The 19368-nt window shown below is 44.1% G+C and overlaps 1 protein-coding gene across 5 annotated transcripts in view; it reads left to right on the top strand.

The window, feature by feature from the left end:
- The first annotated feature begins 2821 nt into the window (after positions 1–2821).
- The window catches only part of Srcap (Snf2 related CREBBP activator protein), a 49669-nt gene continuing 33122 nt past the window's right edge, over positions 2822–19368 (top strand). For 3 of the 5 annotated variants that reach the window (XM_060366806.1, XM_060366807.1, XM_060366804.1), the window contains exons 1-8: positions 2822–3132; positions 4834–4909; positions 6584–6736; positions 10229–10480; positions 14071–14256; positions 14660–14800; positions 18079–18301; positions 18417–18691. In XM_060366806.1, the coding sequence (XP_060222789.1) occupies positions 6677–6736; positions 10229–10480; positions 14071–14256; positions 14660–14800; positions 18079–18301; positions 18417–18691 (1137 nt within the window). In that variant the 5' untranslated portion in view covers positions 2822–3132; positions 4834–4909; positions 6584–6676. Of the gene's footprint in view, positions 3133–3287; positions 3428–4833; positions 4910–6583; positions 6847–10228; positions 10481–14070; positions 14257–14659; positions 14801–18078; positions 18302–18416; positions 18692–19368 lie in introns of those variants that run through there. The other 2 variants (XM_021635865.2, XM_060366805.1) reach the window with 2 other exon arrangements.

The raw sequence follows: 19368 nt of genomic DNA, 5'->3' as shown, positions 1-19368 counted from the left end.
TACTGTGAATTCAAACTACACCCTTGCTGAACCTTGCCACTAACCTTTAGGAAGGCTTGTTTGTTTAGCAAGACCCAGAAAAGAATTTTTGCTATTGTTTCTCAACATAGGGTTTCACTAAGTGGCTCTAGCTGACCTAGAATTCACTTTTACACATCTATTTATTTATTTGCGACAAGGACTGGCTATGTAACAACCCAGTCTGGTCACTGTGTGTGTAACACACACAGAGAAAAGGAAAGGGGGGCTGTTCTTGTATCATGGCACAAATGTGGAGGTAAGAGGACAATGTCCTGAGAGTTGATTTTTCCTTCTTTTTAAGACTTATTTATTATGTATACAATCTTCTGTCTGCACATATACCTGCACGCCAGAAGAGGGCACCAGATCTCATTATAGACTGTTAAGTGCCACCACGTGATTGCTGGGACTTGAACTAAGGACCTCTAGAAGAGTAGCTGGTGCTCTTAACTTGAGTCATCTCTCCAGCCTCAGAGCTGATTTTGAGATAGGTTCATTGTTTTTGTTTGTTTGTTTTGTTTTTTTTTCTGTGCTCCATGCTAGTTGGCCTAAGAGCAATTTCCTCATATTGCTTGTAGGAATGCTGGGATTTTAGACTTGCAGCACTGCATCCAATTTTTCACAAGAGTTCTTTGGATCAAACCCTAGGCTGATCTTAACTCTCACCATTTTCTTGTCTTAGATTCCTGAGTTCTGGGACTGTAGGAATGTATAATGGGACTTTCAGTGGAGTGCGTGCCAGCTCCAGAACAATGACATGGAAACATACTAATTATGAAAGCCTTAGCTCTGGCTTATTCCCCAGCTAGTTCTTTTTTTCCCCCTTTAGTTTTGTTTTTCGAGACAGGGTTTCTCTGTGCAGCCTTGACAGTCCTGGAACTCACTCTGTAGACCAGGCTGTCCTCAAACTCACAGAGATCTGCTTGCCTCTGCCTCCTGAGTGCTGGGATTAAAAGTGTGGGCCACCACCACCCAGCTTCATTAACGTTCTATTAAGTCTGAAAAGGCAAAGTGTAAAACAATATGCAGTATGGTATCATTTAGATATGAGACTCAACGCTGATTACTTCTGGGCAGGGCACTAGGAACATGTAGGGAAGGTTTTTTGCAGATAATCCTTTGCTGATTATTCATACTAGACTTTTATTTTTACAAAAGGAAACATTTATTACCTCTGTCACTTTGAGATTTTATTTTTATTTTATGAGTGTTTGCCTGAATATATGTCTGTGCATCAGAAAAGGGTGTCAGATCCCTTAAGACTAAAAGTAGAAACTTTTAAGAGCTTCCATGTGGGGGCTGGGAATCAAACCCTGGGTTCTCTGAAGGAACAGCCAGTTCTCTTAATCACTGAACCATCTCTCCAGCCCTGCCTCTGTAATATTTAAACACACACACACACACACACACACACACACACACACACCTTTTTTTAAAGTCCTAAAATGAAAAAAGCAACATATAGTCAGTACAAGACTATATGCATGTCTTTTTTTAAGACAGGATAATCTCGAGAATATTAACCTGTGTGTGTGTGTGTGTGTGTGTGTGTGTGTGTATGTGTGTACGTGTGTGTGTACTAAGTAGGCAACAGCCCAGGCTGGCCTCTACCAGTACGCGCTGGGATTACAGGTATAGGCCACCATAACTAACTGTGAAGAATCTTTCTTCAACTGCCATTTCACAACAATGGCTTCTCCCCTGTCCATGACTTATTATCGTATTTTACCTGCTTTCTTAATTATTAGTTGTGTTTTGGAGCAGGGTCTTGCTATGTAACCAAGAGCTCATGATCTTCCTTGGAACTGCTGAAGATAACGTATCCTTAAAATGGGGAGAGAGTAGCAGATTCTTGAAGGGCTTTTATTCGGGGAGGGGGCAGGGGAAGAGGTGTGTTTTGAGACAAAGAGTTTTTCTCTGTAGCCTTGGCTGTCCTGGTACTAGTTCTGTAAATCAGAATGGCCTCAAATTCAGAGATCTGCCTGCCTCTGCCTTTGATGGGATTAAAGGCATGCGCCACCACTGCCCCGTTTCGTTTTGTTTTTAGTAAGGGCATTTTACTTGCATGTATTTCTGTGCACCGTGTTTCGTTTTGTTTTTAGTAAGGGCATTTTACTTGCATGTATTTCTGTGCACCGTGTTTGTACACTAAAAGAGGCCAGAAGGGGGTGTGGGATTAACTGGAACTGGAGTTACATATGGTTAAGAGCTTCTTGTAGTCTGGAAGTAGAACCTGGGTCCTCTGGAAGAAGCAGCCGCCAATATTCCCAGCCACTCGAAAGGGTTCTTAGTGTAGAAAGACTGCAAACCAATGACACAGATCCACTGGGAGATCCTGGAAAACCAGTGTTACAAAGTCGACCGCACTTGGTAGTGGTGGTGCTCACCATTCATCTCAGAAGAGGCAGAGCATCTTTGTGAGTTTAAAGTTAGCGGGATCTATGTAGAGTGTCCAGGTAAGCCACAGCTATATTGTGAGACCTTACCTTAAAAAAACAAACAAACCGGCTATGGGAATCAGGAGGCCCTGGCTCCACTACTAATTTGTTTCATTTCACTGGGTGATTTTGCAAAGATATAAACTCCCAAATTCAAAGGGTGGTCCCGGCGGCGAGCTACAACGCCGAATGAGTTTCTGTGGTATCAGACCCGTTGAAGCGTGCTGTTCCAGCATGGAGCCTCGGAACGGACTACAACTCCCACCTTGCTTTGCGCCCCAGAGTCCTACGCTCGCACGCGAGCCTACCCGCCCCTCCTGCCTCCAGTTACTGTGTATCGCGAGAAGACGGGCCGCTCCGGCGGTAGCGATAACGAGCCTTGGTGGTGGTGGTGGTGGTGGTGGTAGTGGCGGTGGCGGCCGAGACGGCGGCGGCCATTTTGGTGAGGCCTCGGGAGCGGCGGCGGTGGCGGCGAGGCCACTGGGATTGGCGTCTTCTTTTTCCTCCACTCACTGATCGCACCTCCGTGGCGTGACGAGAAGCGGCGGGAGCACGGGGGTGGCTCTAGCGGCGGCCCTCAGGGACTTGGAAGCGGTGAAGGCGGCGACCAAGAGGGGGCCCTCCCCCCTCCTCGGCGGGAGGGGGGGTGGTGAGCACGCCCCCGAGGACGCAGGTAAGGAGAGGGAGACAAGATGGCGGAGGCGCCACAGTGCCCCCTCCCCTGACGGGGGCCTGCGCGCGCAGCTACCTAGCGCCTCTCCCCCCCCCTCCCGGGGTGCTGCGCGCGCACCTCCAGTCGGGGCCCCAGGGCCGGCGAGCGAGGCGGCCTACGCGCGCCCATAGAGACCGAGGGGGGGGCGGGCGGGTTGTCAGGCCGGGTGACACCTGGTCTCGGAAGCGTCTCTCTGCCCTCCTGCCCTTCTGCGCACGCGCGCGCGAGCGAGCAAACCCCGAGAGGACGGACCCAGGTGCGCTTCTGCCCGCCCACCCGCCTGCCTCCCCCTCAGGAGCGAGCAAGAGCAGAGGGTGCATGGGACCACCCGTCCGGGGCGCGCGCCCGCCGTAGTCCCTCCCGGAGCCCGAGGCACTGCGCACGAGCGCCTCCTCCCCCGGCCTTTTTTTGTGTGTGTGTGTGTGTGTTTTTGTTTTGTTCTGCTTTTGCGGTCCGTTGCTGTTGGGGGCGCCGGCGGGCGCGGCCGCGGACTTGCGGAGCGCTGCGACCCAGCCCGTGGGTTTCGGTTCTGGCGGGAACGGCTCCCCCCCTCCATTCCCCCCCGTTCCCCTGGCCGTGCGCGCCGCCGGCTCACTCCGCCTCCGGCCGCACGCGCGCGCGCGCCCTCGCGGGCCCCTCCCCCTCCCCCCGCCCCGGTCTGGCGCGCACGTTGGGTGGGGTGGGCGACCCGGAGGGGGCGGGGCCACGGCGTGGATGGTGAAAACTTGGCCGGGGTCAGGGGTCAGGTCGGGGCAGCCTCCGGAGAGACCTGGGGAGATCCCGACCGTGAAGGTTGGGGTCAATAGTTCAGGCTCCTGGGCTCTGGATTCCCTCCGGGCCTCCCGAGGGGTGGTGGCGCTTGAGTCGAGGCAGCACCTGGACAAGGAGCTTGCTTCCGGAGCGTGGGTCCCGAGCTACAGCTCCCTCAAAAAGCCCTTCCGTACAGAATTCAAACGGTCTTTATGAGCAAGTATTTGCTTTTGGTTTGGGGGAACTCCACCCTCATTCCCGCTAAGCCCTCACTGAAAAGGCAAGCAGCCTGTGAGGCATCCAGCAGGCTGTGTGAACTTCTGGATGTGGCGTTTCTGTCCCTTCAGCTGGTTCTTGGAGTTTGAAGTACTTTAGCTTTTAAAACTTCGTCGTCTTCTTACTCTGCTCTTATCCAGCCAGAATCTACGAAATTCCCTGTGAAATTCTCTGTACAAAACACGATTTGCTTTTTGTTGCTGCTACTTTAAAGATTGTTTTTACTTTTGCTTGTATGTGAATTCCTGCGTGTATGTACGTGTACCACATGCACACTTGGTGTCCAAACAGGCCGGACAAGGGGGTTGGGTTCACTGGGACTGGAGTTAGAGCTGCTGTGAGCTGCCATGTAGGTGCTTGAAACCAAACCCAGGACCTCTGCAAGATCAATGAACACCTTTTTTCTTTCTTTTCTTAATTTTTTCAATAAAGATTCTTAATCACTGGAACATTTTTCTAGTGCTGTCTACTGAGCTTCACTCTAGCCCAATTTATTGTCTTATTTTTCTGAAGCTTGAGCTTTTCCAACTACTATTATGGAAATGACTTTGCATGTATTTTAACATCTTAGAAAGTTGGTGTAGATGGGTATGGGCCAATGTGGATGACTTCCTCACTGCTGCTTTTCCATTTTAGGTGTGATTTCCTTTATTACAGCACGGCACCGTGGAAGTGCAGACCTTCACAGGGGGTGTGGTCTCTGCTCACACAGGTGAGTTCACCATCAGATAAAATTTTGTGTGCTGATGTTAAGAGGAGAAGCAGGTTAATTGTGGATGGATTTTTGCCCTGGAAAACTTAGTCTTTGTATGTGTTTTCTGTGGAGGATTTGAGATAGTGGTGCAAGAGTGGAACTGGGGCTGGGTAAGGAAGGTGTTAGTTACTTTGGCACTACCAAAGAAAGCACTAAGAGTACTATGTTTTTCTGTGCTTTTTTTTTTTTTGGTTTGTTTTTGTTTTTTCTGTGTGTGTGTTGTGTTGTTCTGTGTTGTGTTGTTGTTTGAGACAGTTTCTCTGTGTAGCCCTGGATATCTCTGTAGGTCAGGCCAACCTCGAACTTAGAGATTCACCTGCCTTAAATGCTGGGATTAAAGGCATGAGCCACCACAGCCTGGCTGTTTTTTTCTTTTTTGACACAGTGACTCTGCAGAGCCCTGGCTGTTCTGGCCTCAACTTCACACAGATCTGCTTGCCTCTGCCTCCCAGTGCTGGGATTAAAGGCCTGTGCCACTAACCCAGCTTCTTCATTGTTCTGGAATGAGGCTATCTGGATTTAAGTTCTCCCGCTATTATCTTTCTTTTATTTAATGAGTTATTTATTTTTGTCTTTATTTATTTTGGTTTTTGTTGTTTCAAGAAAGGGTTTCTTTGTACCTCTGGCTGTCCTTGAACTCATTCTGTAGATTAGGAAGAGGAGGTGGAAGGGGTCCATACTGGGATTAAGGACTTGTTCCACCACCACCGAACATTACTTATGTATTTATATGACAGAATCCCACATAGTTTGGACTGGTCTTAATCTGCATAGCTGAGACTTAACCTTTGTAACCTTAAGTAGTTCTGATCCTCTTGCCTCAAGTATCCCACCATGATACTCAACTTTATTGGTTGTAGGCATCAAATCTTGGGCTTTGTAGGTACTATTCAAGTATTTTACCAAGTAAGCTAAGTCTTTCTCCTTACTTTCTCTCTGTTTGTTTTCCTTTTTAGGGGAGGGGGTCTCAGTCTGTAGCCCAAGCTGACTTTGAATTTATGGCAGTCCTGCCTTACTTAGCTCTTTAAGTGCTAGGATTAAAGGTGTGTGCCACCACGACCCCTGACATACTTCTTCCTTGAGATGAGATCTCATTATGTAGTTGAGGCTGTAGTTTGAATGCTTCCATTCAAATGCTCTTCCCCCAGTGTCCCAAATACCTGTGAGTACAGGCGAATGTTCTGTCTCTTGAGGCTAAGTAAATACTTCCAAGTGTTTGACACGTAGTAATTGCTCAAGAGACACGTGGATAAATAGCATGTTGAGATGGGGTCTTATACGCACTGTGTATCCATGGACGACCTAGAACTTCTGATCTTTCTGTCTTTACCTTCCAAGCTTTGAAAGTGAAGGTGTGTGCCACCTGCTGGTTCATGCAGTGTTGGGGATTGAACCCGTGTTTCATGGGTACTAGGCAAGCACTCAACCTGCAGAGCTAACTTCCTATCCCTGAAAATAGTTCTTAACCCCAGCACTTTGGAAGGTAAGGTAGGAAGACAGTAAGTCCCAGGCCAACCTGGATGGTATAGTAAGACTCTATATGTTTCAAAGAAAAAAATTCTTTTAATAGCTTTTAAATTTATTTTTACTTTTCTGTTCTGTTTTGTTTTTTGTTTTTTAATCCAACTGTAGGTACTCCAGAGGCTGGTGGACCTGAGCGGAGGCTGGGACGCCCTGGTGGGCCCCGGGCCCTGGAAGGCAGGTCCCGGTGGCTAGCGGCCCAGAATGAGGCCAGCTCCCAGCATGCCCTGCAGCCGGACACCAGCCCCTCGGCCTGCAGCAAAGGTGATAATAACCCAGTCATTCTTCAGGCCTCCAGCAAGGAGCCTGGGAGTGGGACCATGCAGAGCAGCCCCTCCCCTGCCCATCCTCGGCTCCCAATCCTGCAGACACAGGTTTGAAAGTGGGGAGGCTTCCTTTGTGTATTCTCTGTAGATTAATGGCTTTGAGACAGAAGTGGTGTCGCAAGTCTTTCTGCCCACCTAAGTAGCTGAGTTTAGACTCTCATTTAGTTGTCACTAGATTGGGCTGTGACATGTCAAGCCTGCTAAGTACTTTTCTTCTTGTTCAATTTGGCTTTTTAAGACAGTTTCTCTCTGGCTGGAAAGATGATGGCTCCACAGTTAAGAGCACTTCCAGAGGACCTGGGTTCAATTCCCAGCACCCATATGGCAGCTCATAGCTGTCTGTAGCTCCAAGATCTGATACTCTCATACAGGCATACATGCAGACAAAACAAATTATATAAAAAGAAAAAATAAAATAAAAGAGTTTCTCTGCTTAGTGTCCTGGAACTTGCTCTGTAGACCATTTGTCTCTGACTTCCAGGTGCTGTGATTAAAGGCATGTGCGATCATGATCATGCCTGGCTTTAGATACTTTCTTTTTGGTTGTTTTGTGACAGGGTTTCTCTGCGTAGCCTGGACCGTCCTGGACTCAACTTTGTAGACCAGACTGGCCTCGAATTCAGAGAGATCCACCTGCCTCTGCCTCCCTGAGTGCTGACATTACAGCTGTGTGCCACTGCTCCTGGCTTAGATACTTATTTTTTTACATCACATAATCATAATACTGTCCATTTCCGAGAGTGGTTTGGTGTTACATGTCTTTAATTACAGCATTCAGAGGAATAGATAGGCAGATCTCTATGAAATCCAGGCCAGTATAGTCTCCATAGCAAGTTCTAGGCCAGTAAAGACTACGTAGATAGTGAGACCCTGTATTAAAAAAAAAAAAAAGACACACTGGAGAGATGGCTCAGAGGGTAAGAGCCCTGGCTGTTCTTCCAAAGGTCCTGAGTTCAATTCTCAGCAACTACATGATGTCTCATAATATATATAGTGAGATCTAGTGCCCTTTCCATGACTGCAGGCACACATGCAGGCAGAATACTGTATAAATAATAAATCTTAAAAAAAAAAAAAAGACAGGTTTTCTTACCTTAAAGAGATCTAGGCTAGGCTGGAAATGAAGATTGGGCAACATGCTTCTAAGACTATATGTAGGCTTTGAGAATACTTTAATTTCATTTAAAATTGCAATAGGGTAAGCCTTAACTGACATTTCTTTCTTTATACCATGGCAGGGTGCAGTAGGGGGAAAGTGTTTTTTAAATTAGATTTACATTTGAACTTAATTGGCTTTTACTCTTTAATAAGACAGGGTTCTTGTGGGGCTCTGGTGTGGCTTAGTTGGTACAGTTCTTTCATGCACAAGGCTCAGGGTTGGGCCCTTGGTTGATTCCCAGTACTCTCTGGCATACTATGTGTGGTGGCACATAATTGTAATTCCATACTTCAAATGGTGGAGCAGGAAGCTAAGAAGTTTGAGGTCAGCCTGGTGGTAGTGGTGCACACCTTTAATCTCAGTACTTAGGAGACAGTACTGAAGGCTGATTTCTGAGTTCTAGTTCCAGCCTGGTCTACAAAGGTAGTTCTAGGGCAGCCAGGGCCACTCAGAGAAATCCTGTCTTAAAAACACAAACTAACAAAAAAGGAGTCGAAGCTCGTTCTCACCGACATAGGCAGTTCCAGGCTGACCTCAGCTACATGTGATCCTATTTTGAAAAGGGGGCAGTTGGGAGTTGGGAGTTCCTTTATGTACTCCAGCCTCCTGAGTGCTGGGATTGTATACCTGTACCACCATTTGCTGTATTGGCCTCTGAATTTAAGTCCTTGTGCATGCTAAAGGAAACTCTTTGCCATTGAGCCATATCCTTTGGACTTTCAAAATACGTTGCTGAGAGTTGAGTGCAGGGCTTTGCACAATCCAGGTAAGTAAGCACTTTGCATTGCTCCAATGGATTTGATACTTAGAATTTTTTTTCCTTAGGTACTGGAAATTTTTTTTTTTTTAGAAACTTTTTTATAAAGATTTATTTATTTTATGTATATATGTGTTCTCTCTGTGTTTAACATCTGCCAGAAGAGGGAATCAGTTCATATTATAGATGGTTGTGAGCCACCATGTGGTCGCTGGGAATTGAACTCATGACCTTTGGAAGAGCAGACAGTGCTCTTAACCACTGAGCCATCTCTCCAGCCCCTGGAAATTTTTGATAGGTAGTTTTTAGTCATTTAGCTGGGGTGGGAATTTGAAGTACACGGAAGCTTCTGTATTATATTGAATTTCATGAGTGAGTTTATTCACCATATTTCAATGAAACATTGTTTTTTCAGTTACAGATTTTTAGAGCTAATAATTTGTAAACTAATATGTTTTGAACAGTGTTTAGTTGAGAACAATGTTTAGTTCTATCCCCTGTATCACCAGTGAAGAGGTTTAGGGGCTTTTTTACCCTAGTGTTAAATGTTAACTCAAATTTATTGCATATATGAGTTTGCCATACTTTCTCCTCAGTTTATGTGAATAAAATCAAGGTCCTAAAAGGACTATTAAATTTGAAATCATAACAGGCTTTTGATCCCAGCACTCATGAGTCAGACATAGGCATATCTCTGAGTCTACACAGTGAGACTGTCTCAAAGACAGAAAGACCAAAAGAAACTGTGTAGTAGCTGTATCAGAGAGTTGTCCCTCTGGTCCTGTAGAAGTCTTGAGTTTAGGTAGTTGTGTGTATCAGCATGTTGGTCTTGCATGTCAGAAATCTACCAGGTATTTGACTCTACGATTTTAAATACTTTGTTTAAAAAAAAAAAACCTCATTTCCAAACCTGGTGAGGGTAATCTAGCACTTAGAGAGTAGATTAAAAATCCCAGGCCAGGGGGTTGGAGAGATGGCTCAGAGGTTAAGAGCACTGGCTGCTCTTCAAAGGGTCCTGAGTTCAATTCCCAGCAACCACGTGGTGGCTCATAACCATCTATAATGAGATCTGGTGCCCTCTGCTGGTATGCAGGCAGAACACTATATGTAATAAATAAATAAAAAAAATCTTTAAAAAAAAAAAAAAAATCCCAGGCCAGACTGGGCTACATAGTGAGATCTTGTCTTCAACTTAGCAACCCCCTCCCTCAACACACACACTCTTAAAAAGCCAAAAATAAAAAACAGTTTTTGTGTTGATAAGAATGAGAGTGATACCTTATTCTGCAGAGTTTTGGTTGTAAAATGGGATAAAAAAATGCACTTAAAGCTGGGCACAGTGGCTCACGCCTGTAATCCGGCACTCGGGAGGCAGGGGCAGGTGGATCTCTGTGAGTTCGAGTCCAGGACAGTCAAGGCTACACAGAAAAACCCTATCTCAAAAAAAAAAAGTACTTAACACATTTAGCACAAGGTTAAACATCCATTTTCTTCATCATTTTCCCGTTTTCTAGATGGTGTCGGACGGCATGACAGGCAGCAATCCTGTGTCCCCTGCCTCATCTAGCTCTCCAGCTTCTAGTGGGGCAGGTGGTATCTCCCCGCAACATATAGCTCAAGATTCCTCTCTGGATGGACCTCCAGGCCCGCCAGATGGTACTACAGTTCCTCTGGAGGGATTCAGCTTATCCCAGGCTGCTGACCTGGTCAACAGGGGCCCAAAGTGGGAGAAGAGCCATGCAGAAATTGCAGAGCAAGCCAAACATGTATGTATTGGGAAGATCCATGAATATTCGTGGGAGTTGACTAGCTTAACTATTTTATGTCTTTGTTTTTTTCCATTGGTTTAGGGTGTGGCTTTCTTTTTTGTCTTGAATATATTGCCTAAAGTAAACTAACACCTTTCTCCCTCCTTCCCTTTCTTTGAGGGCTGGAGAGATGGTTCTGCAGTAGACTACTAGCTACCCTTACCTAGGAACTTGGTTCCATTCCCAGTACCCACATGGTGGCTTATAACTGTCTGTAACTCCAGTTCCAGGGAATCCAGTTCCCTCTTCTGGTTTCCATGGGCACCAGGCATTCAAGTGGTATGCAAACATACATGGAGGCAAAACACCCATACACTAGATAAAAGAAAGAAAAAAAGTTACCAGCCTTCTGTCGACCTAAACTTAGTTTCATACATGATAGGCAAGTGTTCCCTTTTTTTAAAGGCTTATTTATTGTATTTGTGTGTGTGTGTGTGTGAGAGAGAGAGAGAGAGAGAGAGAGAAAAAATGAATATCTTGCCTACATGTATGTATGTACCACATCAATGCCTGGTCCTTTTGGTGTTCAGAGAGGGCATCACATCTTCTGCAACTGGGAGTTATGAGCCATTGTGTTGGTGCTGAGTATCAAACTTAGATCTTCTGAAAGGACAAGTGCTTTTGACTGCTGAGCCATCATTCCAGCCCTAGGCAAGTGTTGTTATCACTGAGTTATACCCCAGTTTTTGTTTTCCTTTTTTCAGAATTAGAGGTGTCTATTAACTTTACTCTCAAACTTTCTCTTCACACTGCTCTGGGGATTAAACTCAAGCCTTTGTGCTTACATTAGGCAATTTCTCTAATGTTTCCAGATTTTCCCCCCTCAAGGCAGGGTTTTTCTGTGTCTTTGTGTAGCCTTGGCTGCCCTGGACTCACATTGTAGACCAGGCTGGCCTCAAACTTACAGAGATCCTCTGCCTGTGCCTCCTCAAGTTCTTGGATTACAGGCAGGCAACACCGTGCCTGGCTCTGTTGCCATATTTAAATTAATTAGGCCCCCTAAATATGTGAAACAGTCAGTTTTATTTTTGTTTTTTTTAAAGGTAAATAATTGAAAACATTAGGTCAGGTGATGGTGAATACATACCTTGAATCACAGCACTCAGGAGGCAGAGGCAGGTGGATCTCTGAGCTCAAGATTAGCCTGTAGTTCCAGGGCAGCCAGGGCCAGGGCCAGGGCCAGGGCCAGAGAAAATTTATCTCAAAGCCAAAAAAATGAGTAGTATTTTAAAAGAGGTATATAAGGTAGCTCTCACCTGTATTTCCTGCACTCTGGGTTGATGATGCAGGATTGGAGAGTTTGCATCAGCCTAGGCTACCGATTGAGATAGACACTATTCCAAAGAAAGCAAAAAGGCAAAGAAAACAAACAAAAAACCCAAACAAACAAACAAAAAACCTCCTACCAATCTAAAGAAGGAATTAGATACTTAAGTGTTTTGTAAGCTGTTGTGGTATTAAAATGTACTTTCTTATTTGTGTCTAGTCTGTCGCCTAAGTGTGTGTGCAGTTCCTGCGGGAGCTCAGTAGAAATGTATTCTCCAGATTCCCTGCCTACCTACGCATTTAAAACTTCTGGATGCCCACCAATCTTTTTATTTCCTTTTGTTGTTTCTCAAGACAGTATACCTCTGTGTATAGCTTCTGATTGCCTTGGGTGGCCTGGAACTCACGCTATAGCCAAGGCTGGCCTTGAACTCAGAGATCCCCCTGCTTCTGCCTCCTAAGTGCTGACATTAAAGGCATGTTCCACTACCTGGCCTAATTCTTTCAATTATTATTAACTGTGTTCACTGAAGTGCATGGTGGGGGGGGGTGCTTACATGAGGATTACTTTGTAGAGTTAGCTTTCTCTTTCTACCTTTACGTGGACTCTAGAAACGGAACTAAGGTCAAGGTCACCAGATTTGGGCAGCAACCACTAATGATGGATCTCAATGTGTCGGACCGCCACATCCCCCACCACGTATTTTTGGATGGCTTCCCTTTGTAATTGAGGTTGACCTTGAACTCCTGATCCTTTTTTGTCTGCCTCTTCTGTATTTTGCTTGTTCTCCCCTCCCCCTCCCCCCAGACAGGGTTTCTCTGTGTAACCTTGGCCATTGATCACCCTGTCTGGCTTTTCTCCTGAGTTTTTTTTTTAAGGAAATTTTTTTTTTCAAGTGAGTTAATGTTCTTAATCAGAAATTTAATGAATTGTAGAAGCTTTTTAGTAAAAAATGGGAACATTTTGTTAGAAATAATTGCTATTAACCTGGTTGTATATCTTCAGTGTTGTTTTTTTTAAGATTTATTATATATACAATATCATATACAATTATATACAATTATATACAATATATATAATTATATAAAAATACCTGTCTGCATGTATACCTGCACGCCAGAAGAGGGCACCAGATCTCATTATAGATGGTCTTGAGCCACCATATGGTTGCCGGGAATTGAACTCAGGACCTTTGGAAGAGCAACCAGTACTCTTAACCTCTGAGCCATTTCTCCAGTCCTTCAGTGTTTTTTCCATAAAATAAGTTTTTCTAAAGTTACTGGCTGTTTCTGTGTGACATGTACCTCATCTGCTGTTTGTCGTTGTATATATAGTCCCCATTGCAGAATCTTATGTTTGCTGAGTATAAGCTATAGCCTTTGCTCCCTAAAATACTGTTTTTATATACAATTTAGTATATAAATTGGATTGAAATCCTGTTTCTAAGCAATAGGTTTCTACAGTGATAACCCTTTTAGTGCTTTTTTAATTTATTTTATGTATACGACTGTTTGTCTGCATGTATGCATGCACTCCAGAAGAGGACATCAGATCCTAATGTAGATGGTTGTGAGCCATCATGTGGTTCCTGGGAATTGAACTCAGGACCTGTAGAAGAACAGACAATGCTCTTAACCTCGGAGTCATCTTTCCAGGCCCTCCCCCTCCCCCACCACATTAAAGTTAAGAATGAAGTAGACACTCTTAATCCCTTTGGAATATGTTTTCCCAAGTCCCACCTTTTGTTCAGGGTTTTCAGAGACTGTGAACAGAAAGAACATGAAATCATGGCTTGAGTTTTTATACCTATTTTATTTTTCTGTATGTGGGTGTTTGTTTGTATACTTGCATGTGGAAGGCAGATGTCAACATTTAATTGCTTCTTTGTTTTTTTTGTTGTTGTTCTGTTGCCTTTTTTTGAGACAGGGTTTCATTATGTAGCCCTCTTTGTTTTGGAAGTTGCTATGGTGGAACAGGTTGGCCTGGAACACAAAGAGATCTGCCTGCCTCTGCCTTTTAAGTTCTGGGATTAAAGACATGTGCCACCATGCTCAGCTTTCTAGACCTATTTTTGACTTTCAGTTCTTTCCTAGTTGTATGATCTCAAAAATCTTTGATTTTGTATATATCCCTCCATACTGCTCCCAACTGAATCTGTTACCTTGTAGGATTTGTATGAGTATAAAACACTGAGCCTGTTCAGTGCTCAGAAATTCAGCCATGGCAGTGAGATGGCTTATAAGTCCAGGAACTCTTGATCAATGTCATTGTCCCACATTAGGAAGCTGAAATTGAAACTCGGATTGCTGAACTACGGAAGGAGGGATTCTGGTCATTGAAAAGGCTGCCTAAAGTGCCAGAGCCTCCCCGCCCGAAAGGCCACTGGGATTATCTATGTGAAGAGATGCAGTGGCTCTCTGCTGACTTTGCTCAAGAACGCAGATGGAAACGAGGTGTGGCCCGGAAGGTATGTCCTGTTTGCTATACCGTGCATATATTTGTCAGGTGTGTTTTTGCAACCTTAATGATTAACTGGGAGGAGGTGATACACTCCTTTAATTCCAGCACTAGGAAGGTATAGGGGGTGAATCTCTGAGTTTGAGGCCAGCCTGGTCTACAGAATGAGTTCTAGAAAAAACAATCAGGTTTCTATGCAGAGAAATCCTGTCTTTTACTCTCCTCCTGCCCCCCCCCCAAAGGAAGCATGAAATAATATATTTCTTTTTGGTACTTTCTGCATTTATAGGCAAACCTTGACGCTTGACGTTGGGGTTTTCTTGCCTTTGTGGGTTTTTTTTTTTTTTTTTTTGATTGGGTGGATAGGGAGATTTAACTTTGAGCATTTTCACACTGGGTCATTATTTTTGTAGGTGGTACGGATGGTAATCCGTCACCACGAAGAGCAGCGACAAAAAGAAGAACGAGCTCGGAGAGAGGAGCAGGCCAAGCTGCGCCGGATTGCTTCTACCATGGCCAAGGATGTTAGGCAGTTCTGGAGCAATGTGGAGAAGGTGAGGAAGAGGCTGGAAAAAAGGGGTGGCCTTGGACTAGGTTAGAGAGAGGCCTGTTAATAGGGCTGACCAAAACTTACAGAAGAGCTAAACACTGCAATTCCAGCTCTTTATGACATTTCCTCATGTATTGGACCTTTCCACTGCTGAGTGTCACAAGGAAAAAGGGCTTGGCTTTCCTCCTTGACTCCTCTAGACCATCTCTCTTTGTGGTTTGTACTGTTTTTGTAAAACATGTTTACTGTTTACTTGTTTATGCCATTGAAGTCCCTCCTGCTTCTGTGTTAAGTTATACTTCTCTCTGAAGCCCTCCTGTCGCTTCCTGTGTTTGTGTGGTTGTTCTGTGACTCCCTGTGGACATCTAACCTGCAGATGCTCAAGTCCAGTGTATAAAATGCATATGTGAGCATTAATTAAGAATTTCAAATTTTATTTAGAGCGTTCATGGTGCATATTGTAGTGTAAAAAGTACCTCATAAATATTTGTCATACTGTGTTGTTTGAGATAGGCATATTGCTATATTTCACAGATTTTCATACCATTCCACTTTTGAGACAGGCTGGCATATAGCTCATGTTGTTCTCAAATTTTCTGTGTAAGTAAGGCTAACCTTGAACTTCTGATCCTCCCACCTTCTAAGGGCACAGAGTTTTGTTTTTTGTTTTCTGGGTTTGTTTTTTTTTTTTTTTTTAGATTGATTTATCATATATATAGCATTCTTACCTGCACCCCAGAAGAGGGCACCAGATGTCATTTTAGATGATTGTGAGCCAACATGTGGTTGCTGGGAATTGAACTCAGGACCTTTGGAAGAACAGCCAGTTCTCTTAACTTCCAAGTCATGCCCTAAGGGCACATTTTTGTTGTTCATTTTTGAAACAAGTATCTCATAGACTAGGTTGGCTTCAAACTCACTGTGTAGCAGAGGCTGATCTTTTTACCTATTTTTCCTTTCAAGTGCTTGATTCTAGGAGTATACCAGCATGATGGTTGGTCTTGAACTTACCTTTTCTTCAGTTTCCATACCTGGCTGCAATGATTGTTTTCTAGTTTTTGAGACAGGGTTTCTCTGTGTAACCTATGCTGGTCCAGAACCATCTTCACTCTCCCAAGTTTGGAGGATGTGCTCTCTTAAACAACACCTATGTTTGGAATTGTTTGGGAGTAGAATTAACATTTGTTTATTTTGTGTGTGGGTTTGGGTTTGGGGTACACACCATGTTACACATAGTGGAAGTCAAAGGGTAATTTGTGGGAGTCTGTTTCCTGTTTCTGTCAAGTGGGTCCGGAGGATTTAACTCAGGCTCTCAGGCTTGGGGTTGAGCCATCTTCCTTCCACTTTTTTTTTGTGTTTGAGACAAGTTCTCACTATGGTCTAGACTGGCCTGTAATTCATGTAGCTCACGATGTCCTTGATCTTAAAGAAATCCTGGTTCAGCCATCATACTTCGGCTTTTGTTACTATTTTTTTTTGTTGGTTGGTTTGTTTATTTTTTGGTTTTGGTTTTGGCTTTTTTGAAACAGGGTTTCTCTGTGCAGCATTGGCCTCCCTGGAACTCATTCTATAGACCAGGTTGGCCTTGAACTCAGATTTTCGTGCCTCTGCCTCCCAAGTGCTGGGATTAAAGGTATGTGCCACCACCCTCCAGCTATTTTTTTGAGACAGTTTCACAAACTCTGGCTAGCCTAGAACTTCCTGTGATCAGGTTGCCCTTGACAGGATCTACCTACCTCTACCTCTAAACTATTGAAGATTAAAGATGTTTGATATTATGCCTGGAGGTTAATTTTTTCTTAAAGATTTGTTTATTGGTTTTATTTATGCATGTGTGTATGCCTGTATTGACTTTTATGTGTAAATTAGATCTCTGGGAAGTGGAATTAATAGTTACAGTGAACTACCTCATATAAGTATTGGGAACCAAACTTATACGTAGGAAGAGCAATACATGCTCTTAACCTCTGAACCACCGCTCTAGTCCCCAGTTTAAAAAGATTTTTATTTTCATTACTTTTTAATTATGTGTATGTCTGTGTATTGGTATGTGATGTGCATGTGTGTGCTGGTGACCTTGGTGGCCAGAGGTGTTGGATCTCTTGGAGCTGGAGTTACAGGCAGTTGTGAATGGCCTGATGTGGGTGCAGAGAATTAAACTCCAGTTCTCTGCAAGGGTAGTAACTACTCTAAAGCACTGAGCCATCTCTCTAGCACTCAGCCCCAGTTAAAAAGAAATTTAAATTGTTTAAATAAGGTTTATTCATAAAAGCCACAGCTGGTGTGTGGAGGTCAGAGGAGGACTTGTAAGAGTTGTTGGTTCTCTCTCCCAGCCTGTGATTCCTGGGAGTTGAATTCAAGTTGTCAGGTTTGGCCACAAGTGCCTGTATCCACTAAGCCATTTTTGTCACCCTCAAGTTTTTTAGTTTTTGGTTTGTTTTGGTTTCTTTGGGATAGGATCTCTCTACATAGCCCTGGCTGTTCTGAAACTCATAGATCAGGCTGGTCTACAGCTCACAGAGATCTGCCTGCTTCTGCCTTTTGAGTGCTGGGGTTAAAGGAGTGCATCACCTTGCCTGTCTATGGTTTTAATTTTATTAACCCAAGGCCTTGTGCTGCTGAGTTTGTATTTTAGTCGCTGTGTTTTAATTTCCAGGCTTTTTTGAATATTATTTATCTGAGGTAGGTTCACATACCTGGCCATTCACACATTCTACTGCTGCTGTTCTCCCTGTTAATAGTTAAAAAATGGTTGATCCTGCCACCAATCCTAGGATTTTGTTTATGCTGGCCATGTGTTTCTACTAACCTACACTGGTAACCCCACATACTCTGTTTTTGTTTATTTAATGTTGGCTTTTGAAGACAGGGTTTTTCTCTGTAGCCCTGGCTGTCCTGAGTCTCCCTCTATAGACCAGGCTAGCCTTGAATTCAGAGGTCTTCCTGCTTTTACTGAGACTAAATGTGTGTGACACCACTGTTTGACTACTTTTTTTTTTTTAAAGATCCAACTTCTGATGGATTTGCTAATGTTTTCCAGCTCCTAGACCATCTTATGTTTATTCATTTACTGTTTTTTTTTTGGTTTGTTTTTTTTTTTTTTTTTTGGTTTGTTTTCCTAAGAAGTACTGGGTAAATTAGAAGCCCCTTAAGAATTTTTAGCTTTTCTTTCTAAATAACCAGGCCAAATCTGGCATAAAGGTATTATCCCTAAATAGTTGGCTAAGAGTATATAAATAAGTGAATAAAAGGGTGATTGATGTTTTTTTGTGATTATGGTAGGTGGTTCAATTCAAACAACAGTCCCGGCTTGAAGAAAAGCGTAAGAAAGCCTTGGACCTGCACCTGGACTTCATTGTAGGGCAAACTGAAAAGTATTCAGACCTTCTGTCTCAGAGCCTTAACCAGCCACTAGCTTCCAGCAAAGCTGGCTCCTCCCCTTGTCTTGGTTCTTCCTCAGCAGCATCCAGTCCTCCACCACCCATTTCTCGGCTGGATGATGAAGGTGTGTGTGCTCTTTGGTCCTGTTACTCTTCCCCAAGTGCCCTTTCCAGAGCTGAAAAACCCACCCTGTGGCTTGCAGGGCCCGTGGACTTTGTGACCTTGTTCTCCTGCTATAGATGGGGATTTCCAACCCCAAGAGGAAGAAGAGGATGATGAGGAGACCATTGAGGTTGAAGAACAGCAAGAAGGCAATGATGCAGAGACCCACAAGCGTGAGATTGAACTGCTTCGACATGAGGGAGAACTACCACTGGAAGAGCTGCTCCGTTCCCTCCCACCTCAGCTATTGCGTGGACCTTCTAGCCCCTCTCAGACACCGTCTTCTCATGACAGTGATAACCATGATGGGCCTGAAGAAAATGTTGAAGAGGAATCTTCTCAGGATTTGGAGGTACATACAGAAGAGATAGAGGCAGGAAGATTCAGAGGGAAATAGCTGGAAAGTTTCCGCTTCTAAAATCCTGAGCTTAGGTTGATCGATGGTTTTGAGAATCCAGGTAAAGGACAGTTGGGGTTTCATTGCTATGGAAGGTGATGATTTGCAAGCCAACTTGTAGTCTGGTAAGGTTTCTGATAATATTATGGAAGCATTTACTGTAGTTTTGGTTTGGTTTGGTTTTGGTTTTGGTTTTTTGAGACAAAGTTTCTCTGTGTAGCCTTGGCTGTCCTGGACTCACCAGGAACTCACAGAAATCCATCTGCCTGCCTCTTCCTCCCAGAGTGCTGGGATTACAGATGTGCACCACCATGCCTGGGTCATTTATTGTAATTTTAAAGTTTTAAAGGGGAGGACAGGGGAAGAGATGGCTTAGTTGGTATAAAGTACTTGAGTTCAATCCCTGTCTCCTACATAAAAAAGGCATGTGCAGTATTCTGTTCCAGTAATCTCAGTACTAAGAGGCAGAGATAGGAGCATATTTAAGGCTTGCTTATCTAGCTGAATCAGTGGGCTCCAAGTTCAGTGAAGAGTAATTGAGGACGACAGCAGACAATGAGCTGGTTTCCACAAGCATGCACAAACATGCAAATATATATGTATACACACGTGTAAGTTATGTGATCTAAATT

Source organism: Meriones unguiculatus, chromosome 14, assembly GCF_030254825.1.
Source record: "Meriones unguiculatus strain TT.TT164.6M chromosome 14, Bangor_MerUng_6.1, whole genome shotgun sequence".
Classification (NCBI taxonomy): domain Eukaryota; kingdom Metazoa; phylum Chordata; class Mammalia; order Rodentia; family Muridae; genus Meriones; species Meriones unguiculatus.
The sequence above is the reverse complement of the archived record's forward strand: the minus strand, read 5'-3'. Positions and strand labels throughout refer to the sequence as shown.